The sequence below is a fragment of the Ochotona curzoniae genome, unplaced genomic scaffold (genome assembly GCF_017591425.1).
Source record: "Ochotona curzoniae isolate NIBS_2020 unplaced genomic scaffold, NIBS_Ocur_1.0 contig_883, whole genome shotgun sequence".
Lineage (NCBI taxonomy): Eukaryota > Metazoa > Chordata > Mammalia > Lagomorpha > Ochotonidae > Ochotona > Ochotona curzoniae.
Window position 1 is genome coordinate 72,748,048 of NW_024466599.1, and position 27,690 is coordinate 72,775,737.

At 39.7% G+C, this 27,690-nt stretch overlaps 1 protein-coding gene across 1 annotated transcript in view; it reads left to right on the forward strand.

The window, feature by feature from the left end:
• SLC9A2 (solute carrier family 9 member A2) overlaps window positions 1-23,033 on the forward strand; it is a 94,192-nt gene extending 71,159 nt beyond the window's left edge. The window contains exons 6-12 of the mRNA XM_040994148.1: window positions 1,461-1,550; window positions 2,075-2,145; window positions 7,822-7,983; window positions 16,383-16,479; window positions 18,616-18,747; window positions 21,117-21,207; window positions 22,672-23,033. Coding sequence (XP_040850082.1) covers window positions 1,461-1,550; window positions 2,075-2,145; window positions 7,822-7,983; window positions 16,383-16,479; window positions 18,616-18,747; window positions 21,117-21,207; window positions 22,672-23,033 — 1,005 coding nt within the window. The remainder of the gene's footprint in view (window positions 1-1,460; window positions 1,551-2,074; window positions 2,146-7,821; window positions 7,984-16,382; window positions 16,480-18,615; window positions 18,748-21,116; window positions 21,208-22,671) is intronic.
• The last annotated feature ends 4,657 nt before the right edge of the window (window positions 23,034-27,690 follow it).

Genomic DNA, 27,690 nt, shown 5'->3' on the forward strand with positions numbered 1-27,690 from the left:
AGCACTGGTATCTGCTGATTCACTACCTCAAATGCCTGCAAAGGCAAGGATTAGAAAAAGCTCACTCCAGGAAGTCCAGAGCTAAGCCTGGATCTCCCGCGTGAATGGTAAGAGCCCAATTAGCTGAGCCAATATGGCCGCCCCTCCGGGTCTGCCTAAGCAGGGCTGAAATCAGGAGATACAGACAGGTGTTGACCAGACATCATTTAATGTAGAATGTGTGTGTCTTAACCAATATCTTAACAACTAGGCCAAACCTCTTTCCCATCAAAATCAGATCTTTATGATAGCTTTGGTTTAGTTTGATAGTTTTGTGAAATTTCAGAATATTTGTCATATGGTTTCATATACTAACAGAGAAAATATGCGTGCTATTACATACTTATTGTCTGTACAACATACTAGCTGCATTTACAATATACTAGTTTATACAATACTTAGTATGCATACTCTGTTTTTCATTGCTAATATAGGATGTGAATTTGGATATGGGATTGCTTGTGCATATTGTTTTAACTAATTATTTTACTATGCTTTTCTGCATGTTTTTTTAATGAGAAAGGATGATTTTAGATTTCTTAGTAAGAGGTGCAGAAAGTCTTGTCACTTGGTTTTCAATGTGTGCACACCTGCCTTCTCTTTCTCCCTGCAGAGTTGATGAAGATGTGAAGGGGGAGGGGCACCCAGTAGCAGGCTGGGAGCGTGTTTATGTCTCTCTGGAATGGAAATTATCTTAAGCATCCTTAGGAAGTTAGGCGTTCACAACAGATTTCTGGTAGATGCCTTTCAACACACTAAAGAATCTCTTGTTTTCTTCCTCATTTGTTGCATAGCTTCTCCTTCTCTCCATTTCTCCAATTCACCCATGAAAACAAGCAAATTCACCAATGTCCTTTCCCACGAATATGCATGACTCTGTGGCAATCTGCTGACAAATGCTTCCAGCATTTAAGATTCCTGTCCAAGATTGTCTTAGCAGGAAGCTTGCCTTGACCTACTCCTTGGGTTTATCTAGATAATTCCTCCCCTGTCTGCTTTGTAACTGCATTAGATACATCTGATTTTGTTTAACTGCAAAACGCCAGCACTGAGGTCTTTACCCATTGAAGTCTGTGTCCCAAATTCCCAAGCCCTTGACCTGCACGCAAGAAAAACTCAAAGTTATGACAATGGATGAAAACCATTGAAAAATTTCAATGGATCCATACAAGTAGATGGTTCTTAACTTACTTTCTCAGTATTTTCCATTGTTTTTTGTTGAGATATAGTTTCCAAGAATAAAGTACCTATTGAGAAGAAGAAAAAAAAATCAACAAAGTATTACGTTTAATGGGTTGAATCTTGGGAGAAGCTATTCATGAAGTTCTCATGTTATTTTAACTTACTAATTTTATTGTGGATTCTGTCATTTTGTTTGTAAGTAAATTTAACTTTGTCATTTAATTTCTTTTTCTTTTCAGGGCATAACTATCAGACCATTAGTGGAATTTCTAGACGTTAAGAGATCCAATAAGAAACAGCAGGCTGTCAGTGAGGAAATCCACTGTCGGGTAAGTGTTGACAGTGTAGATGATAAAAGAAGAAATCTTTTGGACGAGTCCCACAGCTTAACATCTGAGGTCCCTTTCCCAAAGAGGAGAAAAATGGCAGAGGTGGGCAGGTGCGGGGCACTGAGGCATGCCAAAGACCTTTGCAAGGGAACCACACATAAACAGAATCCCATGGTAGCTTCCCTGCGTCAGCTTGCTGTAAGCTCCTTCATGACAAGAAGGACAAAATTCCTTCCTTTTTTTCTTTACTTTTTTTACTTTTTCCTGCCCTTGCAAAGGTTTCTTCTGAAAAACTATTGCCTTTTTTCATGCTTCCCCAGACTATTAAAAAACTATTAGGTGAGCAAAATAATCTATGAATTGCCTAGTAGTGATGAAACAAAAATATCAATCTGTTCGAAAATAAACTGTTTTAATGTTTTTAGTAAAGCACACACACACACAAACGTTCAGAGTTTAGAATGATGCATGCCGAGTGAAAATGACGGATTTCAGGTTTAATCAGACTGTTGTTTCTGTTTTAGTTTTTTGATCATGTGAAGACTGGGATTGAAGACGTCTGTGGACATTGGGGTCACAACTTCTGGCGTGACAAGTAAGGATTTCCTGGGCTGTTGTGTTCTGAAGTGGTCCTGGATTCCTGGGCAGCCTAAAACACTGACTCATGTCATTGTTCAGAACTGCAAACTTGCCTACGCTGTGCCGTAGTGTGTTCTATAAGATGAAGTTCAGCTATGTCAGAGACATGAAAAACGGTAGTCTAGCCAAAGTAGTAACATATTTTTCTCTCGTGTAACTAGCCAGAGGTATACAACTGAGATTTTAATAGATGGGATCTACTTAGGGCCTCGTCAAAGTCCCGGGACCCAAGTGTCTAACAGTGACTTCGACCAAAATGGTTCCTCCAGCAGTAACCATTCTAAGCTTCTTTACAGAAGAAAGACAGCAAGGAAAGGAAAAAATATATGGCGACTCCTTCCCTACTGATTTTTTAAAAGAGTTATTTTCTTTCTTTATCTTATTTTATTTTTATTGGAAAGTCAGATATACAGAGAGGAGGAAAGACAGAGAGGAAGATCTTCTGTCCATTGATTCACTCCCCAAACTCCCATATGGGATTCTAGTGTGTGCAAGGCGAGGCATTTAGTCACTAGACTGCTGCACTGGGCCCCTTACTTTGAAACCGTTTCTCCAGTTACCTCATAAGGGCTAGGACTTGGTCCTGTAGACATTTCCCCCTACAAAGGGGACTGGAGAATGTGATCTATTTGGTTAAGAATTGTCTGCACTAATTCTGGGAACAGGCTACTTTTAAAGTATCGAAGTCTATTTAATTGGCAAGCCCATAGGTTTGGTCTCTGTTGAGGGCTTAGTGACATACCTTATCCCATGGCAAGAAGTAGAGAGCATCCAAGGGTGGCATTTGATCTGTCACTAATATAAAGCCACAAATTTCAATTATATTACCTCCGTGACTTTTTCTAATCCCGCCTCTGCAAATCTCTACCTCTAAACAAGATAGTTGGATTAAGAATCCGTGCACTTAAATTTTTTTTTGTTTTGAATGCAGAGAGATAAAGTAGCCAGAATTCCTGAAAAGGCAGCAGCTTCCTGAGGTCAAGAAGTATGGGCTAATTTTGACACCAAGGTTAGGCATAGCAGGGTGAGGAGCCAGTTGTACCAATCCGGAGGAGCATTTGTCCTGTGTTTCTCCCTTGGCTGCTGTTACACCTGACTGCCAACCAGGATGGCTGCTAGGATTAGCCTGGTTGGGAGTGTTTGTGCATGGAACTAACAAGTAACCCTTTCTTCATAGAATGCTTTGTTAAGCGCTTCTCAGCATGCCATTGGGCTAGACAAGATTTTGGAGGGAGGCAGCCTTCTCGTTGATCCCTGAAGACATTCTAAACTATGCTGGGAGACTCTATTGCCTTTTCTTTCCTATCTTGTTAACAAATACTTTCTCCCGTACTAGTTTTCATATGACTTATATAGCCTAATGTGATCTTTGAGAGGTTTCTGTTTGTTTACAGTCCCTGATGTGTTACTGCAAAGGAGAGATGAGCCATAGACATTAGCTTCAAGTATTGCAACATGATAAAGATACAACAAACATATGTGTGCATATGTTGGGGGCTCAGCTTATTAAATAACGTTATGCACTGCAACAACTGTAATTGATAAAATAGCCTTTCCAAGTTTTATGCTGCTGTTTTGTCATCTATAAAACCCTCTTGGACTTAGCTTTAGTTGATAAGGAAGGAAGAAACATGATATACTTAGAATGTGCCTTGTTTGCCTTGAGAGTAAAGTTAAGCAAAAGAAAGTATGTTTTAACAATGGCCATTTCCCTTGGAAACAGAAGGTAGGCCTGAGTATTCTATGTGTCTACCGCAAAACTTGCTTTCCTATCCTAGTTCACACACTAAGACCTTTCTATGTAGCTGAGTCCTTGTCTGTGTCATGCCAGTGAAACTCAGTTTCTTCATTCCCTTTCAATAGTGTTTTGTAGCCAGCTCTGTTTTCTACTCCTCTTCTCCCTTTCAGCCCAAGCACCTTTCACCATCTCTGTGCATTTTATTCATGCTTTCCTAACATAAAGATTGAGAGGGGTTACCTGAAAGATTGTTCCCTTTCAGAAGCGAAAGGAGAACCCCATGCTTCTACCATCCTTGTCTCCCAGACAAAGGCAAAACCAGACATGAGGAGGTGTATGAATAAGGTCAGCAGGGCCTGGGGCAGTGCTGGGAGGGGACAGAGGTGGACACTGTGATCCTATGGGCATGAGCTAGGACTGAGCTGAAGGAATGCCCCAGAAAGTCTGGCTTGTCCTGTCTCCCAGGCAGAGACCCAGCCTCAGGTGTCTCTTGGTTGGCTTTAGGCCAACTGCAGGCAGCCAGGCTGAAGGGACTGCCAGTGCTAAGCATGGCGGAGCCCACTCTATTTCATGCCTGAAGATAGCATTGTTCAACAGATGATAGTCTTCTCTGCAGTGTGATATCTTCTATTAACTTTGGAAACCTTTATAGAGCTACACATGTGTCTTCCAAGAAAGTTCCAGGTGATTTCCTATTGTTGTATGCATTACACATCACAGGTAGAGCAGAAAAACAGGGTCTGGAGCGATATGGGGCTGAAACTGGCCAATTTGCCAACCAACTCTATTTAGATGTCCTGTATGTACACAATTGTTGACATAACAAAAAAAATGGCATGCAAAAAGTCATGCTTTCTTTGGCGTAGTAAGTACCCTTTCCATCAGAGACCTCTTTCATGGGTTTTCGAAGTCCTTTCAGAGCAACCTCAAAAGGCGTTGGTTCCTTTGAGAGAAAAATGAAAATGTTTTACTGTTGGAACATCTCTTAGACTCAGCACAAAGACTCTGATGTTGATGAGAATGCCTGTGTGTAGGTCAGCAGAACAATGAAAGGTGTGGAAACAAAGCCGCCAAAAAAAGGACATAATCCCTCCACAAAATAGATTTCCTGACATTGTCCTTAATGTTTGTTCTTCCTCTTGCTTGCCTCCAGTGAAAAGCTAAAACAACAATGATGATAAAACATGTTCAGAAAGATGCAAGGTGACGAGCAGGTGTGTTGGCTCAATGGGTGTAACATAAAATTCAAACAGATGTAGTAACAGTAGGCTCTGCCTTTAGGGCAGTGGCCAGTCAATAGGAAAGCACATTCAGGATGGCTCATTCATTCTTCTGAGCCCTCTGGAGTTTAGAATAAACAACTGGCACCAGATGTGTGGGCTGGCACTGATTTCTTTCACAGCACAGGTATGCCCATAAAACTCCATGAGTTGATGGTAATTATTACAATACACATTTCTTTGTAATATTTATCGCACTGTGTTTCACTTCTATATTGACAATAATAATATCATAAAATATCACCCAAGCATTCAGCTATTCAAGACAGCAGCCTTTTATAGTTGAGGCACATGAGTTAAGAGTCTGTAAGTCAGCCGCACTGGGCTTGGAGGATCTGGGCTGTGCGTCAATGCAGTGGGTTGGTTGTCAGCTAACCCTGGATGACCTTGCCTGATGTGAGGGCGGTGAGTTTGCTGTGACATTCTTTGTCCTAGGACGAAGGAGACACTCTAGGCATAAACATAAAAAGGAAAGGTCAAATATGCAAATACCATGTGGCAAATAATATATCACATTAGAATGTGTCAACTATAAAAATAAAACGTGCTTTTGGAAAGTAAGATAGGAAGAGTAGGATCCGGTCCAGCAGAGGCTTTTATTAGGAAAGTGATTGTCAAGGAAGGATTTAAGGGCACTGCATGAAAGCACCCTGTAGGCACCAGAAGAAAGAGGCTTCCTGATGGAATAGAAAATAAGAATAAAGGCCAGAGCACAGTTGACCCCAGTGAGTCTGTGTCTCGGAAAGAGGAGCACAGCGCTAAGGGAGACAGAGCTGGGCTTCGCAGGGCCTCACGGACCATTGTTCTACTTAAGTGAAATGCAGAATGGTCTGTCATTTGACTTAACATTTTAACAGAAATATTCTGGCTTCCATCTTGAGACTAGGATACGGAAATGCAGTGGTGGAAGCAGACATACCAATAAAAAAAAAAATGGTTCAGTCAGAATGATAACATTAAAGGTGATGAGCGATGATTGGATTGTATCCACATTTTGACAATGGGACCTACAGAAATTGCTGTAGGTGTAGATATGGAATATTAGTTTGCCAGGGCTAACCTATCCAACTATTGCTGATTGGGTAGCTTATTCCATAGAAATAAATCATATCACAGTGCTTCGAACTAGAAGTCAAAGACCTGTGAGGTCTGTAAGGTTAAGATCCGGTCCAGGCCTCTCTCCTTGCCTTGTCATGGTCCTATCTCTGTCTCTGCATATCATCTTTACTCTAGATGTGTCTATATCTAAACATCCTCATAAAGGCACCAGTTATCTTAGATTGGATTATCTTCACGAATCGTTAACTTAATCAACTCTGTGAAGATCAGATTTCCATATAGCATCACATTTTTGAAATTCAAAGGATTAGGACTTTAGGGCCCGGCGCGGTGGCGCAAGTGGTTAAGTCCTCGCCTAGCACGCCCGGGATCCCATATGGGCGCCGGTTCTAATCCCGGCAGCCCCGCTTCCCTTCCAGCTCCCTGCTTGTGGCCTGGGAAAGCAGTCGAGGACGGCCCAAAGCTTTGGGACCCTGCACCCGCGTGGGAGACCCAGAAGAGGCTCCTGGCTTCGGATCGGCATAGTATCGACCCGTTGCGGCTCACTTGGGGAGTGAATCATCGGACGGAAGATCTTCCTCTCTGTCTCTCCTCTCTGTATATCCGCCTTTCCAATAAAAAATAATAAAAATAAATCTTTAAAAAAAAAAAAAAGGATTAGGACTTTAATGTATTGAGTCTTCGTGGTATCCAGTCTATAAACTGGAATATGAGAGAATTAAGAGAATTCCAGATGACATCATTTTTTTCCATCTTTTTTTTTTAACCTGGAAGAGCCATAATTAGCTGAGATGATGTTGAAGGAATAGATCAGTTCAGTTTTATGTGCCTGGTTAGATATGATTGGCCCTTGGTGTGAGTGGAGATAGAGAGGAGAACCAAGGGATTAACCAAAGCCATTGCTATACAAAAAAAAATCACAAAGAAAAAAAACAACATGAGAGGCCTGGAGAGGCGCAGGAGGGACTCCACATAGGAATGCTATGTCCTAGAAGCCAATGGAGACAATGAAATAAGCAAAAGTTGAGGTAAATGGGAATTAATGGGCAGTAGGGTCTATAATACTGGTTTACTGATGATGTTGATGAGGGTGGTTTCCGTGGAATGTTGAAGGCAAACACATTCAAAAGAGAATCAGAGAGGAATTGGAAACAGCAAGTATTCACAACACCTTGGAGTAATTGTGATGAAATGGAGTGTAGAGAAAAGATAAAACAAGAAATTCATGTTATAGTCCATAATTAATATTAGATACAGACATTACATGATAGTCCTATACAAAGTATGCATACATATTTATACAGATATTTGTAATAATATTTACATAATATAAATACTTGCTATAGATATATATGTACCAGAGTGGTACGCATGCATATAGCATGCAGTTATTATACATACATAGAAACAAGTGGGCACATGAGAAATGCAGATAAATACCAGGCTAGCAAATTCTGCCTCTAAATGCTTTCACTTGGAATGATGGAAATGATTTATTTGTTTAAAAATGAATTTCTTATGTTTCGTGCAATACTGATCAAGACTTTATTTACAGGTTTAAGAAGTTTGATGAAAAATACCTGCGGAAGCTTTTGATTCGGGAAAATCAACCCAAGTCAAGCATTGTGTCCTTGTATAAAAAGCTTGAAATAAAGCATGCCATTGAGATGGCAGAAACGGGGCTGATAAGCACTGTACCTTCTTTTGCATCTCTGAAGTAAGTATGTCATTACCAAGGGAAAGTACTATGGGATTAAAGCCTTGATCGTTGTTAGAATCAGTGATAGTTAAATATTTGACTCATGTTTTGGACTGATGACTTTAATTCTCACAGTGGAGGAAGATTCTGATTGATGGTGAAAGCCCAGGAATGTGTACAGCACATTATATTGATTTCTTTTCCTCTTTGTGCTTTTCTAAAAGTGAGAAATCAGAAAAGACAATGATATTTCAGATGATTATGCATTTATTCCTGTTATTGTGGGAAGTTTGATACTTACAAAAAGTAAAATAGTCCAGCAAACGCTGTGACATGGGCAATGGTACAGTGTGTTACATTTGAGACTATGGACGTTCATGTAACTAGATGGCTCTTTGTCCACAGATTGTCCCACAGAATCATAGCTGAAGACTTGGGGGGAACGGTCAGGACACAGCTAGCTTGATTGGATGTTGGGAACACCTTAGGAACATTTAAATTATCTGGAGACCTGAGTCCCACCTCAGGCCAATTAAATAACGATCACTGGGTTTGAGGTCGAGCAATAGATATATGTCAAAGTTCTTCCATGTTTCCAACATCCTGCTATAGTTTAAATCACCGAATCTAATCTTCCTCCCTGATTTTAAAGTGATGGTTGTGATTATTAGCCCAGAAATTAAGATGCCAAGTTTCACATGAGTTTGCTACTCATCTCTGGCTCCTGATTCCAGCGTCCTGAAAATACAGATGCTGGAAGGCAGCTGTGATGGGTCAAGTTTGAGGGTCCCTGCCACCGACATGTGAGCCCTGGGTGGAGATCCCAGGTTCTGACTGCTCCCTTTGGCATCCTACCTATTGTGGGCATGTGGGAAGTGAACAGGTGGAAGAGAGCTCGCTCTGTCTTTCCCTTTCCATTAAATAGATAGGCAAAGCTTTCAAGTAGATCTTTAAAACTATAAAATAAGGACAGGAAGAACCAAAGGTTGAAATGAGTCACCCCAAGTATTTCAGCAAGTCTGTAGCATAACCATCAGAGCATTAACACTCAGTGAATGAGGACATTTCGTTATGCAAGCCTTTTTTCTCTCAGTAACAAATGTAACAGAAACCACAGATCCCCAGTGATTTTTTTTTTCTACTGATGAGATTGAAGCTCATTTAGACTAATTTACACCGAATTAAAATGTTCACCACTAGGGAAGGTTGGAGAGGAGAAAACTATGTAAATCATTATTTTTACCAGGACTTTCAATCACTTATAAAACTTAGGTGAGCTTCCATAATCCTGAGTAAAAAGGAGTAGTCAGGATGGCTCAGAAGTAAGGATGTTACATTTCATTGGAAACAGCGATGTGTTGAACAATAGCTGTCTGAATTACAGTCTCAGCTCTGCAAGTTTCTTGTTCTGTGACCTTGAACTGGTTCCTCTATTGCCCTGAGCTTGTCTTCAACTAAGAAATAGGCTACCAATCCTAATCTCTATGCATCCGTCTAGAATTCAGCACCTACAAAGTGATGGACTCTTGTATCTAGCCATAAGTGTTACTGTGATGTCCTCCACTCTAGCCGTCAATATAAGAAAGTCTAGTCTAGAATGACCTTAATACAATCCATTGACATCACCCCTGACAGGGATGTTTGAGAGAAACAAACTTAAATACTCCCCAAAAAGATTGATTTATAAAAGCCTTACAGTACCTCTGATACTATTAAAAGCAATGTCTTTTGAGAATAATAAACAACTGAAAAGACAAGTAGACATGACTTAACACGTTGCAGAAGAAAGAAAACAGAGCAGCGACATTCATAAAGTGATTCCCGGTGACTGAGTCATCCATCGCACAGGGATTTTAAATTAAAAGCACATACCCAACATATGTTATAGAAAGGAAAATGATGTTGACTCCTTTGGCATTTCCATAAAGATTACATAATAAAAAAAATACCTGTGTGGAACTTCTTGTGTTACCAGATGGGTAAAAGCACATATTGAACACAGTTGAATAAGATTGTTCATTAGAAGACAGTTGAGAAGGAAATAATCATGATGCAGCACCACACGAAAAAATAAAAGATGGAGAATAAAATGGTGAATGTAGTAGTTATGAAAGTTAGACACAGAAGGTGAGGGACAGATTGACAGAGGCAATATTTTAGAAGGCAATGATGGAGGAGCTTCCAAAAGGGATAAAAGATACGAAATACAACTGCAAGAAGCTGAGATAAAAAGGAACACCAAATCCAGATGCAAGCTGGTAACATTACCAAAAATTGAAACACAAAGAAAATCTTAAACAGACCCACTGGTGATAGGAGGAAAAACACTGTATTTCTTCAGATAAATAAAAATACCTAGCAATAGATGTGAAAACAAAGAAAGATACCACTGATGGCTTGGAGGAAGGAAGATACGGAACGGAGGCTTCCATACCTTGTTCAGTAGCTACTTTTAAATAGGATAAAATAATTACCTTCTAAAATAAAAATAATCACATCAGAGGATCTAAGAAACAGAGCAGCTTGAAGTTGGAGAAATTTAAAGGCAATGGAAAGAGCAAATATATTGGAAAATCTAAGTAAACATTAACTGTTTAAAAGAGTAACTGGGCTTCGTATATACCAAGATCAAAATGAGCAACAATAAGTTCAGTATTAATAATGCTCTAAGGTCCTTATGTCGTTCCAAGAGTAGTAATGGTAGTAACTTATCTGAACCTCTCTAGCACAATGATTAATTCTGTACTCCATGATAACCTGGACAATGCAAGAAATGTAACTAACAAGCCAACAGAAAGAGGAAGTAAAAATGAAATGAAATATATTTTCAAAAGACAACCAAAGAAAAGAAGAAAAATTAACAAGTGACAAATTGAACGTGAATGGTAAAATGGGAGTCTTGAATTCAAGAAATAGCTGAAATCGAAAGCTATCAAATTTCATGATTAAAAGGGAGACATACTCTGATAGATAAAATCACAAAATGTATTATATAATGCCTGAAATAGTTTGTTTATATGAGAATACAAAGAATTTACAAATAAGAAGAAAATATCATATGTAATAAAAGTGCTAGCCCCAAAATTTAAACATTAGAAAAAGCCTTGTTCTAATCTATAAGAATTAGATAGATAATAATCTATAAGAATATAAAATCATTTCAATACAAGTATATAGTTCCAAAATACATAAGACAAAACTTAACAGAACCACAAATAAAAATACAGTTTTATTTGTAGTAAAATATTTTAAGTCTTATAATAACTAATAGAATGAAGTAGATTAAAATTTTTTGAGAATATAGAACATTGGGCCCGGTGGCGTGGCTTAGCGGTTAAAGTCATTGCCTTGAACACACCAGGATCCCATATGGGCACCGGTTCTAATCCCGGCTGCTCCACTTCCCATCCAGCTCCCTGCTTGTGGCTTGGGATAGCAGTCAAGGACGGCCCAATGCCTTGGGACCCTGCACCCGTGTGGGAGACCCGGAAGAGGTTCCTGGCTCCTGGCTTCGGATTGGCACAGCACTGATCATTGCGCTCACTTGGGGAGTGAATCATCGGACGGAAGATCTTCCTCTCTGTCTCTCCTCCTCTCTGTATATCTGACTTTCCAATAAATAAATAAATCTTAAAAAAAAAAAAGACTATAGAACATTTTGGCACCAGTATTAACAGCTAAAGTCTTGAAAAGTTTTATACAAATTATACTGTTTTGCCAAAAGCTAATCAGCAACAAAATGAAATAATGTGAACCTAACTATACTTCATCAACATTTTACAAGTGAAAAATCAATAACTTAAAAAATCATGTAGGGATATTTTAAATTTTAATATGGCGAAAATAAGAGAAATTAAATCTTGTGTGAAGAAGCGTAAACAATTTGTTTTAGGGAGTTTTTTTTTTTTTTTAGCCTTGAGGAAAATGTTAGAAATGACACTAGGTTAAAAAGTCAATAATCTTGACCTTCAAAAAAATAATAGTGGACCTGGCGCGTTAGTCTAGCATCTCAAGTCCTTGTGTTGAACACACTGAGATCCCTTATGGCTGCCCATTCTAATCCCAGCAGCCCCACTTCCCATCCAGCTCCCTGCCTGTGGCCTGGGAAAGTAGTAAAGGCCAAAGCCTTGGGACCCTGCATCTGCATGGGAGACCTAGAAGAGCTCCTGGCTTCGGATGAGCTCAGTTCCAGCCATTGCAGCCACTTGGGGAGTGAACCATTGGACAGAAGATCTTCCTCTCTGTCTCTCCTCCTCTCTGTATATCTGCCTTCCCAATAAAAGATAGATAAATCTTAAAAAAAAAAAACAAAAACAGAAAATGTGTGCAACCCCATAAGCATTATGTAAATTAATCTGTAATATGGCTTCATTTGTGATTCCACAAAGCATTTAAGGGAAAATTATTGCAATTTTACGAACTCTTACAGATATCAAGGAAAGGAAACTTTCATGGCTGTCTTCATACGTCAGCCTAAATTTAGTACAAAATTTGACAGGTGCATACACAAGGAAGAAAAATTACAGAAGAAAGTTTTTCTGTAAAAAATTACTAACAAATAAAATCTATAAAAGGAACATTCATCAAAATCACTTGGGGCTTTTTTTTTCCCCTCAGGAAAAAATATAAGGATGTTTCACAGTCAAAAATGCTGTGATAAGAAGATGTATAAAGTCATAGATTAGCATCTGTCTGAAACAGGAGCAGAAAAATGAGGAAATTCAATATTTATTTCTTACTGTGTGAAACATCCAAACAAACTGGAAGTAAGGAGCCCTTCTCTAAGTTCAGAAAACAAGCTTCACAAAAACTCCACGGAAAGTATTTTTAGTTTAAAATGTTGAAAGACCTATTTTAAGACTCTAGAAAAATGCAAAGATGTAAATTATTACTAGTTCTATTTAATATTTAACCAGTGGTAAGCAAGAAAAAAAAGAGACAGAAAGAAATTTTATTAAGAAAAAGTAAGCTAGAAAAGGACAAAATAAAGCTGTTATTACAATTTGTTAGTTTCCGTAGAAAATTCGAAAGAACCTCCAGATAAAGACTCAATAACTAACTTCATATACATTTCTGAATTATAAATCTTAAAAATTCAATGGCATGTATAAGCGTTATGATATGTGGGAGATAAAATTTGTAGTGCAAAATGTTTAATTTAGAAAAAAGATACTAACCTCAAAGTTAGAAAAAATGTGTGAAATCACCATTTAAATACTTGTACATTTAGTGTAAATCGATAAAGACAATATTAGTAAAAAAGAAATGTCTAATAAGGCAAACATTTCAGTATTGTATGATAAGATCTATAGATTTTAAAATATCATTCCCTCTATGTGTGTGTGTGTGTGTGTGTGTGTGTGTGTGTAAGCAAGAAGGACCAAAATTAACCAAGACAGTTTTCAAAAAGGAAGAACTCAAAACATTTATTTTATTAGATAACCAGACTTGTTATAAAGCTGTCTAATTAATACGGCATGATACTGGAACAAGGACAAAGATGAGTAAAATACTGGAAAGAAACAGAGAACTCACAAGTGGACAATGACTAATGACCAAGCTTGCAGTACAAGCTTTGGAGAAAAGCTAGCTTGTGTCAGCAACTGGGCTCATTAGGTGTTTTTAAAGATATGAGTGAAATTGACTCAGATCCAGGTGCATTGTAGATTTGGATGTAAGACATATTAATCAATTTTTGAAAGACCATTATAGAGAAGATTTTTTTTTTCTAAAAAAAGATTTGTTGGAAAAGTATAAAAACAGAAAGAGAGAGAGAGAGAGAGAGAGAGAGAGAGAGAGAGATTGATACGCAGGCACAGAGGGAGAGGCAGATCTTCTACTTGCTGGGTCACTTCCCAGGTTGCCACAACAGCTGGAGCAGGTCCAGGATGACACCAGGAGATTTTCCAGGTCTCCCATGTGAGGGCAAAGGTCCAAGCACTTGGGCCATCCTCTTCTACCTACCCAGCCGTGACAGCATCTAAAGTGGAACAGCTAAGATTTGAACCAGCATCCATTCCCAGCTATGCCACAATATTTCTTAAGCCAAAGATTTCTTGAGCAAGTCTTCAAATCACTAACTATAAATGTGAAGGATGAGAGGCATTGGACTGTTAAAAATCATAAGGTTTTTGTGTATTCCATTGTATAATACAAAAATTACAAAGTCCAAATCACAGAGCACATGGATTTCCAATAGAACACAAGGCATAAAAAATAAAATGTAAAATATACTCTAGATTATTCTATTCATATTAGCGTTCAAACTTAGTTGCAACTAATGTTGAAGTTAAGAGTTACCAACTTTTATTAAGAGGAAAGGAGGAAGTGATTGATGTCAGGGAGCATGAAGTATTTTCTGGGGTTTCATTAACGTTCTGTATCCTTTATTGATAAGATTTCTTTCTTTATTCAAAAGGTAGAGTACAGAGAGACAGAGACAGGGGTCTTGCATCTGCTGCTATACTCCCCAAATAGCTGTTTGGCTCAAGATTTGGATAGGCTGAAGCCAGGAGCTTCTGCCAGATCTCCCATGCAGGTAGCAGGACCTCATCTGCTGCTTTCTTCAGGCCATGAGCAGGAGCTGGATCTGAAGTGGAGCATCCAGGACACAGCCTGCTGCCCACATGGGATGCTGGCATCACAGGTGGTGGTTTTAGACACTATGTCACACGCCAACCTCAAGGTTCCATTTCTTGACCAGAGTTGTAGTTACATAAGTTTATATGTCACTTTGTGATGATTCATTGAGTCATACACATGAAATTCATATTAGATTCCAAGAAAATGTCTAAATAAAAACAAGGCATATGGCAACTCCTCACAGAAGGTATTCAAATGGATGTTGGCAAGGACGTGGTGGGAAAGTACACAAGAAAATAAGATAGTAAAGCAAATTGTTACTTGATGAACTTTTATATCCCTTCCAACTCTAAAGTTCTGTGAATTACTTTTGCTGATCAAAAGCACTTGGCTAGAGAGCAGGGCAGGTGTCTGATTACCCATCTCTACATAGACAGATGCTGCTTCTGAGCAGCAGGGATTGGGGCAAAACTGAGATTCCTGAAGCTGGAGAAATCTTGAGATGGGATTTCACATCACTGTGCTAATTCCTCTGTGTTGCCACTACCTGCTAGTGCCAACTTCTGGTGTCCCAGTGATTACTGTTCTGACAGGACTGCACGAGCGATGAATTTGCATCTTCAAATTAGAAGAGATTTATGTTCTTTGGTGTTTGTGTAATATTTGCAATAATCATCACAGCCTCCCCAGCTTTGATCATTTTATCTGTTTTATTGTACTATGTGTTTTTTGTAGATCCTTGCAACAATTTTTGTGTCTTGCAGTGGTTAAGTAGGTTCAAATGCTCAGTTGCACATTGTGAAGCGTTACACCCTGGGAATAGACAAAGTTAGGTTTTCTTAAGCCTCTGGTCTCAGAATTTTCACAGCTTACTGAATGTGTGCTCATGTTTAGAGACATCTTACTTAGCATACATTGCTTTTACATTGACAATAAACCCATGGTCAACTGCACTGTAGTTCAAGTGTAGACATAGCTTACTAATGTGCTTTCTTGGGAAGGCACAGGAGGACAGTCTTACAGGTAGACCCCTGCACAGCATTTTAGCTCTATGCTTAAGACAATTTTGAACAGTGAAATCACCCATAAACTGCATAAGATGCAAAAAGTACATTGTGAAACTGACTGTGAAAAGGTCATTATTTATAGTGTGGGAGCTGGAGCGACAAGATTGAACATTGCCTTTTTCCTCCTAAAATGTGTGTTTACTGGCACCCTATGCATGTCCGTGAGTAACTGCAAAGGTGCTGCAGATGTTGCTATTCTGTTGATGAACTGAAGTAGGAAAATTCACAAATACAACATGCGCAAATAAGTATACATTTTTCCAAATAATTATAGTAGGTATTTGAAAGATGAGGCTTTAAACCAAAAATATATACAATGCAAACAATCCATGGAAAACGTGTTTCCTTTGATGCAAAACCTTCTGAAATGCATCCATAGTTTTTTTCATAATATGTAGCTTCTATGAACTGTTTGAGGAACCCTGTCCCACACAGCTAATTAAGTTTCTGTTAGAAAAAAAAAATGTTCCTGTTCTGTTTCGTTAACAGTATGTTAAAAATAAGAGTGATAATGTTGTAGGCTGTGATAGTTTTTTTTTCCTTTAAGAAGATAATTGCACTAATGGAGTGTGATTGTGATTATTTTTAGGATTAAACTTATCAAGTGTGAATTTTAAATTAAGTTTTAGAACCCTTAATTATTTTTGAACCACTGAACATATTGAATCATTGGCAAATGCTGCTTGAGAACTAAGTCTGTCCTTCTTCAATAATGATATTTCTAGTATTTGTTCAAAGATCAAATATGCTTCTTGCACATTTTCACAGTGATTGCCGTGAAGAAAAAATAAGGAAGCTCACCCCTGGAGAGATGGATGAAATTCGAGAAATATTATCAAGAAATCTCTACCAAATACGTCAAAGGGTGAGAATTCTTCATTTAACAAAAACGTTTATGTATTTAGTTACAACATGTAAAAACAGGTGCTGTAACTGGATGGCCACCCCAATGGGCCCTCCACAGAGAATCTTGGCTGGTTCTCTCAGACCCTGTTCGAGTCCCCCGACTTGTGAGGTATAACTCCCCTCTGGAATGCTGTGGCAAAAGCAGTGAAATCCCCTGGGGAGTTCTCCTGGTGTGGGTGGGAGGTAAGTCCATATTGACCAAGGGTGAAGAAATGGTTTGGTTACTGTTTTATATGGAATAGCTTTAGAGCTTAGACCTTTCGAACATATTCATTCTTCTTTGTCATTCTCAAGGTGCTTCCATGTCTTGCATTAATCTATCATCATAGTCACTCCTTTCGCTGTGCTTCCATTGTTGACATTCATTGTGATAATTTGCTTATAGTACAGCTAATCTTTAGGGGGATGTGTACGATATGACAAGCCCCATTTCAGTGCATTGCAAGCATTGTCTCTTTCACGCTTCCACCTACCAACTCCATTTTACAGGTGAAAGAATGAGGTAAAGGGAGACAGGGTGGCACATGTGACCCATAGCCAGGCAAGGATCTTTCCGTACTCTTCTGGGGCCTTTTTAAAAATATCTTCTTAGCCTTTCCACCATAGGACAACTCCTGACTCTCCCCTTTTCTCTAATTCCTTTAGACATGTTTATATATTATTCTAAAATTCATTTGAGAGCAGAGGATAGGGAAATAAACATAGACAAACAGAGAACTTCCATTTGTTTATTCAGTCCCCCAAATCCAACCGAAAATGGGCCAGGCTGAAGAAAGGAGCCCAGAATTCCATGTGGGGTCTGCTGTAGATGCATTTATAAGAAGCTGAATCAGAGGAAGAACATCCAATACTCAAATTGGAATTCCCATATGGGCTATGGTGTCCCAAGTGGTACCTTAGCTCAAAGGACTGTAATGTATTGCATCCATTCCCAAAGCACCATTTAATGGCAGTATTATCCTATTTATAAAGAAGCAAAATATTTATGGCTTCCAGGGTAGGATGTTTTTCCCAAATCTGATATCCATATTTCTAAGATCCATTCTATCCAACATTCTTTTCCTGTATCTCTCCCCTACTTACCCCCAGACACTAATGTGGTGTGATGGGTTCTCTCTTTCTCTCACCCTCTCTCTCTCTCTCTCTCTCTCTCCTCCTCCTTCCACAGTGGAAGTATACTACCTGGCCCGTATTTTTATCTTTTATATTTTCCCCAACAACCATCAGGTTATTATTAGCCCTACCCTCAATGGGTACCACTCGGGGCTTATACAATATCCCATGATTTCAATATTTAATTTCATAATTGTTTTCTTTTGGTAACCTTAGCTACACAATTAGTTCATGAGCTCTTCAAGGCAGGGATTTTATTCTGCATCTTCTCTATAGCCTATATGCAGACCATTCCAGACACAGGGATCCTTTCAACAAGTGCATGCCAATTGTATTAAAAAAAATAATAAAATTAACTGCTGTTTATAATTTATTTTAGGAAATTTGTACATATATTACAGAACTAAAAGTGGCATTCCCTAAACAGTCCTAGTTTAGAAGCTCAACTAGTGGGGCATGCTCATTGCTGAGGGGAAGAACAGCTTTTCAATGAGACGGTTCAGCAGAAAAAGGAGCATTGGTGTTAATAAAAAGGACAGGGCACCACCAAGTGGCTCAGAGTGGTGGTTTGTATGTCAGGAATTCAAAGTCAATACAAAATGCATGAAGATGACTTGTCTTTTCTCTCTCCCAGATATTAATAATTCTAAGTATGCACCAAGGTACTTCAAGGTAGAGAAAGCCACTTGATGAATTCCACTGATTTTCTCGTTTATATGTAAAGATCACATTTTTCAATAGGAAAAAAAATGTATTCACAGACTTTTATGGAAAGATAAAGTATTTTAAAATTTCATAGTGTTAACCTCAATACTTGTAAAGTCTTCTGGTTTTCTCCGAACAGAAGTTGTCTGTGTTTGGCTGATGGGGCAAATCTAAAGAAATGTGCAGCTCTGCAATATCTGAGGAAATGATCAGGGTTTTTGTTTGCCTGTTGTTTTCCCTTTGTTTATAAAATGCTACACGTGTGCTTTCATTTCAGACTCTGTCCTACAACAGACACAACCTAACAGCTGACACGAGTGAGAGGCAAGCCAAGGAGATCCTCATCCGACGTCGGCACAGTTTGCGGGAAAGCATCAGGAAGGACAACAGCTTGAATCGAGAGCGCAGGGTGCGTGGGGTCTGAGTGCCTGGGACGCAGCAGGAGGCCTTCAGGGGCAGGGCCAAGAACTGCAGTGTGGGTCCTCTGGCTGATCACCTGCTCTGCTGACCCAGTCACTGCAGAGGCTTGCTTTTCAGGGATTCTCAGGGCGAGTGATTTATGACAACTTCCCCAGGGTTTTTGGGCTGCCTGCTAATGCCAAGCACTGGGATGCATTAGGGAATAAAGCTGATGAAGATTCCTACACTTGCTTGTAAGATTTCTGTTCTAGTGGCAAGGAAGGCTCTCGGTCATGCACAGAATAACTGAATTGTCTGTTGTAAGACAATGTGCTATAGAGCAAATAAGCTCCAAGGAAATCAGAAAAAGGGGGGTGAGAATACACAGAAGAGAGCATTTTCTAAACAGAATCACATGGCCAGGCTTTATTTGAAAGTAAGACATCCTGTATCCTGTAAGGATTCATTCTCAGAAATGCATCATTAGGCAAATCTGTAATTGTATGGCCATGATAGAGTGTACTTAAGAAACCAAGGCAACTGAGCATCAGTAGGCCATAAAACCTTATGGACTCACACTGTACAGACAGTCTGGTGTTGACTGAAATGGCCCACAGTCCTATCTGAGCTCTCCAAGGAGAGTGTGCAGCAAGGGCAAAGGCCAGGAGGCACGTAGGCCAGCGTGATCTATGGGGGAACTGCAGGAAGGCCGGAGTGAGAAACACGGGACAGTGAGCACTGTCAGTAGCACATAGAAAGGACATGAGGGTGGACTAATTTACCAGGAGGGTGTGGTATTTTAGTTTTATTACCATCCATTTAGTTTTACATGCAAAATGCCCCAGTGTCCAGAACAAATGAAAGAAACTAGATTGTGGCTTTGCCAAGTCAGTCATTTATCATAGTAATCTTGCCTAGTCTGTCGTTTTCACGACTGAAGTAAATAAAAAATAAAACATGCTGCATCTTTTTCTTCATTCATTTAGGTTCTAAGTCTTTCCAAAGAGTAAGACCTTTACAATCATTTTGGTAAATGTTCTTTAACTATCACATCTTATTTCTATTGGTCCCTTTGTGGGGTATGGTGTTCAGGATTGAATATGTTCCAAGTTATTTTCTTCCAGTGAGAAAAGAATTCAAAGCAGACATGGGCAGAGGTGTAAGCAGGGGAAATTTTAAAGGAATAGTGCATAATCGGATGTAAATGCAGGAGCCTCTCTAAGTAATGAGAGAAGAGTTGATGTCCCCACCGAAGTAGGTGTAGATTTTTATGGGGCAGGGTGTGATACCCTAATTGCATATTCAGATGAGGCAGAGTTTGGGAGGGGTTTTTACTCAGGCTTCCGTATCCCCTTCTGGGACTCTCCAAAGGTTTCTGGGGTCAGTGTGTGAGCTGTGGCACACGTGTGATCATCACGGTGATTCATGCATGTGGAGAAGTGAGGCTGAGACCGTGATGGAAATGGGACATGTGGAGCCTGCAGCCATGCTGGACTGGCACAAGGGTTGCTGGCAGTCTCCTGGTTCCTTGTAGCTTACTGCCTTCCTACCTCTATCAGCTTTTAGAAAACATAGAGTTATTTTAAATGCAAAAGTTACAGCCACTTGAAGTAGGTTTGTTGGTTTTCAAAGTTTTTAATAGATGGTGTTGTTGATTCAACAGGCAGAACTAGAGCATAAGAAAGACAGTAAGACGAAGCTCTCATCTGCTGGTTCAATCCCCCAATACTCCATTGCTGAGACTAGGCCAGGTCAAAGCCAGGAGCCAGGCACTCAATCTAGGTCTACCATGTGGGTGGGACCCAATCATGTGAGCCATCACTTACTGCTTCTCAGCGTTGGTGTGAGCAGGATGCCAGAGACGGAAGTTAAATTCAGGCTCTTTGATAGGAGATAAAGGTGTCCCAAATGGTGCCAAACATTCAGCCAAATACCAGCCCTGGTGTGGAATTTTTGTCTAAGGTTCTGGGACAAGCATTTACGATGCTACTTGGAGAACCTATGTCTCATATCAGAGCTATCCTAGCTTCCTGCTGATGTGTTCTCTGGCAGACAGCAAGCAATGGTTCATGTGGTTGGGTCTCTGTCATCCACACAGGAAACCCAAGCTGATTTCTGGTCTCCTGGCTGTGGCCTTGCTCAGCTTCTGCTGCTGCTGTAGGCATGTTGGAGGTAAATTGGCAGATGGGAGAACTCTGTATTTTTCTCTCTCTGTATCTTTCTCTGTCTGTATCTCCTCATTTCAAATAAGTAAAATAAGCTTTTAAAAAAAGGACTAAAATTAGTTTTAACATCAATTTTTATTAGAAAATTTCCAACTCCTAATATATAGTGATTGCATTTATCTAGTCTAAACAAGGTTTAATATTTCCTTTGCAGGCTTCCACTTCAACTTCCCGATATTTATCTTTACCTAAAAATACAAAGCTTCCAGAAAAGCTACAGAAGAGAAAGAATATTTCTAATGCAGGTAATGGGTACACATAGAGAAGAGCTTTATTTATCGAAGCTTATAAAATATAAAAGTTTACCTATTATCTTCTTCTTGAAGGACAAGTTCAATAGCTTACAAATTCAAAATGATAACAGGATAACATTTTATTAGCCTTCCTGGGTGGCATTCTGAGCAGATCCATACATAATCAAATCCTGTATTTTCCAGAATGATCCTTTGATGCAAAAAAAAAAACCCAAATATCGTCAACAGAGTGTCAGAGCAAGTAAACAAATAGTTCTATACCTACAAATGTATATTTACATTTTTATAATAATTCTAGTATATTTTCATAAAGATAACCATGTATTTTTGTTCATGCAATTGTTAAACTTTTTCCTTACATTTACCTAACTTGTCTTTATTTGATGGAAATCTCTCTTTAACTACTCAAGCCACATCCCGTGAACAAAGAACAAATTTAGAATTCCATGCTTTTAAAACTCTGTGTAGCCCGGTTATTATTTCCCTGGCTTAGTTGATTGGTTGTGTAATTATTAAAAGAGGCAGATCTAAGGATAGCAGGTGATGTTGGAGGGTAGGCTGAGAAAAGACAAGTGAGAACTGGAGAGCTGAGGCAGCACTGTAGATTACAACAGTGGTCCTTGTTACCCTCGCATAACCAGCCAAACAGGCTGGGCATACAGCCTGCCCTGTCCACTAACCACTGCCCCTCCACACAGCTTCATTGCTGGACTCTGCTGTTATTGGTGCCTCCTTTGATTGTTATTTGGGAAACCACCTGTTGGCATAGCACTTTCATGAGCAGTATATAAAGAAAATAAGCACAATTTTGTGTAAGAGTTGGCCATGGGTGGAAAATTTCTCCTGCCAAGGGCCACTTAGATATTCATAACATCATTTGCATGAGCTACACAATGAGCAACTTAGAAATTGGCCTGTCATAGATTTATTGAATATCAATTTCCTCCTACAGTTGCTTTGGCAGGTCTAGACCCATTGACTTCTCCAGCCTTAGATGGTTGGAGGGCAGGATATTCCTAGCCTCCATAATATCAAGTCTCTCCCCCAGTAGCAGGCACTGACCAGACAGCTTACCATGTACCGGCTGTGGAGCTGAGCCCTCTCAGGGTCATTACTGTGGGGCAGAGGAGGACACAGCCACTACTGCCAAAGGGCTTCAGTTCTCATTCCCGCGCCATGACTTGCTAGTCACTCCACCTGTAACATGGATGCATTCAATGCCACCTACAGGTGCCTGGCACACCATAAGCTGTTCACAGTTACTATGCACCTTTGGACAGGAAGGTTCTCAGAGGTGACATGAGGTAACCAAGGTGGCTCAACTGCATTTCGTGACCTCTCCCTTAATACCCATGGCACAGGGTCAGCCTGATTCGCTAAGGGACCAAAGTCATTTTTGTTGAACCTCGTTTCTGCTACACTGGCCCACACTGTGCTTCCTTTGCTCTGTGCCAGACGGTGACAGCAGTGACTCCGATGCGGATCCTGGAACCACCGTACTCAATCTGCAGCCCCGAGCCAGATGCTTCCTGCCGGAACAGTTCTCCAAGAAAGCCTCGCAGTCCTATAAAATGGAATGGAAGAACGAGGTTGATGTGGATTCCGGGCAAAGGCAGCCCAGCCCCGCTTCAGCACCCCGCAGCAAAGAGGGGGGCACCCAGACACCAGCTGTCCTGCGGCAGCCCCTTCTTTCCAAAGACCAGGGGAGGCAGGACAGTTTGACTCAAGATGTCAGACCCAAGCCGCCCCCGCGGCTGGTCCGGAGGGCGTCTGAACCTGGAAACCGAAAAGCACGATTTGGGGGTGAGAAGCCTTAATGGATGTGGACAGAGTAGACTGGGGATGACCAACCCAGACTGGCTGTAATTCGTCACTTGCAAACCTGGCACGACTATGAAATCCATTCACAACTCTCTGAGCATCTAAACACTTTCTTGTGCTGACTAATGAAACAAGTGCTAATCCTAAGAGGAGGAAAATCAAAGAAGTCCCACTTTTTTTTTTTTTTTTTTTGCGGGGAGGGATGTGTTGCAATTGCATTCTCTGCAGGTCTGAAGAAAACCAAACAAATGTGTGCCTTTATTGAACTTGAATAACAGAACTTGACATTTTTAACACAACTTTGTGAAAATTTTAATATATTACATATATGCCTCAGATTTTATTTATGAGAAAAAAAATTATGTCTATCTGTAGTAGTCAGCTTTTTGTGAATGACACTAAAAGTGCTGAGAGTATCTTTCCAAAGGAAAAAGAACTGTTTCTATAGGGTGGGTCTCAAGTGCAAGGTTGGGAGCCTTTTCTGGTCCTACACTGGTGTAGGAGTGGGTTAGAAGGCAACCAAGCACAAGCCAAGGCATCTCAGGGGGCAAGATGCCCAGGTGGACGAAGTGGCCTGGCTTGCACAGCACAGTCGACAACTCTCTGGATGCCTATGAAGTAATGAGGGTTACTTGGCTTTTGATTTGTTCCACTGTCTACCCTATGTCTGGAAACAGCTAAAAGTCATCTCTCTCTTATTTAAATGTTACCAAGAGAATAAGAGGCTACCCATGCAAAACCAGCCTTGGTGACAGCTTTCGATGAATCCCACCCTTGAGGGCCTCTTGTGTCCTAGAGTCAGGCAGCGGGGCGCACACTGCCTACCACATATTAATATTTGGTTTTATTGCCTCCCTTCCCTTCTCTTCCCTTCCCTTCCCTCCCCTTCCCTTTCCTTTTCTTTCCTCTCTCTCTCCCTCCTGTCTTTTCTTTCTTTCTTTTCTTGTGGTGCAATATTGGGAGGAGGAAGGGGTGATTCATAACATGGCCATCCACACACACCTGCTTCAACCAAGTTTCTCTGAAAAACATTCTAGAACTTTGAATCCCCCTAAGAGATCCCAAGGAGACAAAGATGGAGGCTTACATAAACAATATTCCAATGTGTAACAGATTGGTGAGATTTTCAGCTTTTGGTTCTTACTCAGAAAGCACATTGGAGAATGTAGACGTCCTATTTATTTTATTTTATTTTTTGTTGCCCTAGACTGTAATTTGCTACTTCTCCCTGTTCAACCATATAGTGACTCAAATTCTTGATACTAAATGGGCCTTTACTCATGGGAGCATTTTTTTTTTTTAATACACCAAGAACAGAAGTAGAACATAAACATTAAAGATTGGTATTTGGGTCTCTGTCTCTTAAACTGTAGATTTCACTGGTCTTTCATTTTTTTTTTCCTGTGTAGCTGCTCTAAATATTGATTGGAACAAGTCTCTAAATTTCTAGATTTAGATATTAATCGAAGCCACCTCTGTATTTCCTTACTTTCTCATCAGAGAGACGGAAAAGGATACAAGTGCCTATAGAATTGCTGTAATCTGATAAACATGCAGGAGTCGTTCTCCAGCCCTTGATCCAAACCCAGCAATATGAAGAAATACTTCACCTTTATTGTTATGTTCTAAGATCTTAAAGTGTCCTTATATTGTTGGCATGAGGTAGGGAGACTAGATGGAAAAAGTATACACTTATATGGCAACCACTTCTTCACCAGTCACCCTTGTTGATCAGTAAAAAGAGTGTAGGACACAATTTGACACTACCAGCTAAGACTGTGCCAAAAAATTCTATTTAAAGATATTTATACAAACATATATATTTCTTATACTGAAAATTGATATGAGATTTTGTTATAGGAATTTATGACAAGATGTGGTGTGTAGTTTGGGGAATGTGAAGTACATATTTTCTGAATAGAGTTTATGAAATCTGCAAGGAAAGGCAGAAATTGAAAATCATCGTGACAAATTTGCCATTTCTCACTTCCTATATAAATAAATATTACATCGGTTTAAATTTTCTGCAATGAAAGTAAATATCACAGAAGATTTATCGCACTCTATGTTAGGTAGCTCAAATTCAGCTGTCACTAATTAGAAGTCACACCAAGAATTTGGATGTCATTGTATAAATTTGCAAAATGAAAAAAACTGAGTCATTTCATCTTAATTAGTGTTTAAGAATTTTTTTCTTTTATGGAAAAACAAAGGCAATAAAATTAATTTAACTTCATTTAGCTTGTTTTCTATTTTTTTTCTCTCTCTCTTTTTCTAAGTACTAAACTCCAGTTACCCTAGAGAAGATATGGAGATGAAACCTTCGATTAAATACTGCCACCAGATAAATGTCTGCAGCATAAAGAGTTCCATCTCTTTGTGAATGATTGTTATTCCAAGCAACACTTGATCCAACCCAAGTCGCAGAGTGGTTATAGAATCCTCAAAGGCCTTTGATGTTTATGGTAGCAACATTTGATTTTGACTACTTCTAAGTGAAAAGCTAGAGATCACTGCTTCATGTATGTTGCCAAGGGATGTCGGAAACAGTTATGCTAGTTTGCAAACACCTAGAAAATAGCATCCAGAAATGCTATTTGAAAAATATGTTTTATATTTAGATACCCTGAACTGTTGGGCATGGAATCTCTTTCGGCTTTTGTTAATTTTTGTAGAGGTTAAGTGTAGTATGGGGAGAGAAGAGTATTAATATGAAAATCATAGAGACAGACATGTCTCAGCATGTTTTTGCATTTGATGTGGTACCTGCAAATCAGGTTATTTGTAAAACCAGCATGTCATCACAATGACAATATTGACATTATTTCCAGGTCTACTTTGGACTTGAAAGGCTGAAGGGACGAGTGATTGATGTAATGGCTTAGATGCCACTGGAGCACCAGTATCCCCATCAGCATCCATGGGGCTGTGTCTTGGCTTTGCTCCCAACTTTAGCTTTCTGATAATGTGCACTTTGGCGTGGGTTAACAGCTGATGACTCCAGTGGCTGGGTTCTTGCCATCTATGTAGAAGATGTTGACTCAGTTCTTGGCTTCCAGTTTCAGCATGGTCCAGCCTCAATGAATCAATAATAGGAAATCTCTCGGTATGTCTTCATGTGTCTTTCTGTTTCAGATCAATACATCAGTGAGTAAACTTTAAAAAAAAAAAAAAACACAAATTGAAAGTATGGCCTTGTCCGGATGAAGTAGTTGTTGGCCTTGTTGGCTAAGGCTTGGACACAAAGTAGTAAGATAAAATCAGTGGTGCCCCAGTCTCCAAGAATGGCCACTTTATTCTTTCCACATACTTTGCCTCATATCTACAGAACTTATAATGCATTATGCAATGTAAATGCTATGTCAATAATTCTGATACTCTATCATTTGGTGATAGCAAGAGTAAAAGGTGTGTGAATGTTCAATAGAGACCCAGTTCTGCTCCTGAATTAAGTTGATCTTTGGTTGGTTGCATGTTTAGACACAGACAGCAGATTTTGTGCTGATTGTTCAGTTAACCTGCCATGTCCTTGATACAGAATAGACTAGCAATCGTCTCATTTTCTTTGTGTTCAGAGCAATGTCTGTAGCTCACAATTACTTTACATCCCTATATATATATATATATAAAGTAGGTCTGTTCTACAGGCCCCTTTCAAGGAAAGCAGGAAGTCTGTCCAGGTAGTAGTTGTATGGCCCTAACCGGAGCTGTTGTTCTGACAGTTGTCAGGCTCTTTCAGAATTCCTCCAATGTCACCCACCTCCACATGCAGCCCATGCCCTCGGGTGAGCCTGGCCACCCAATGAATCACTCAGCTGCATCATTTCCCAACAACCTCTTTAATGTTGCGCTGGAACATACTTTACTGGTCCCTTTGATTTTCTAGTTTTTCCAGTTTTTCAAACAACATTCTGTTTGCTTACCTCTATGCATAAACTGTGGGTCAGCTCTTTTACATGTGTGGCCAGGAATGAGCTTTTCTGGTGTAGATTTCACTGATCCACCGTACACAGATGATCAGATTCCCGGTCTGCACAGCGGACTGGCTATTTGGAATGACTCAAAACCCACCTCAAGATGTTTCAGTGTGTCACAGAGGCGTTGTGGAGTCAGTGCCTTATTACTGTAGGGCACAGAAGTGATGCCCAATGAGCTATCCATAGACAAAACCCCAAACACAATATGGTGATTTTTTTCAGTGTTTCATATTTGTTAAACAAACAAACAAAAACTTGAATTATGCATCTTAATGTTTCTCTGCTCTTAGTAGCTCCAGTTGGGTTATGAGCATGGCTGGTGAGTTTCTAGTTTAAATGATACGCTTTGCATCCAGTTATGGAAACTTGGCTCACCAAATTGAAATTCTGTATAAGGACATTTTCCCTTCCTTCTGAGAAAAGTCATACAAAAGCATGCATATAAAAAACCATATGTAAACATCAACTAGTTACAGAGAAAATGATGCAGAGCAGTTCCAGAAGCCCCAAGTTTTACATTTGTGAATCAAACCAGCCACCATCTGTACTACATGGGATCATGATAGCTGGAATTGCCTGAAAGATTAGAATTTAAATTCCAGGGCCCAGAGCAGTGGCTCAGTGATTAAACCCTTACCTTATAACTTCCAGGATCCCATGTGGGTGTCAGTTTGCA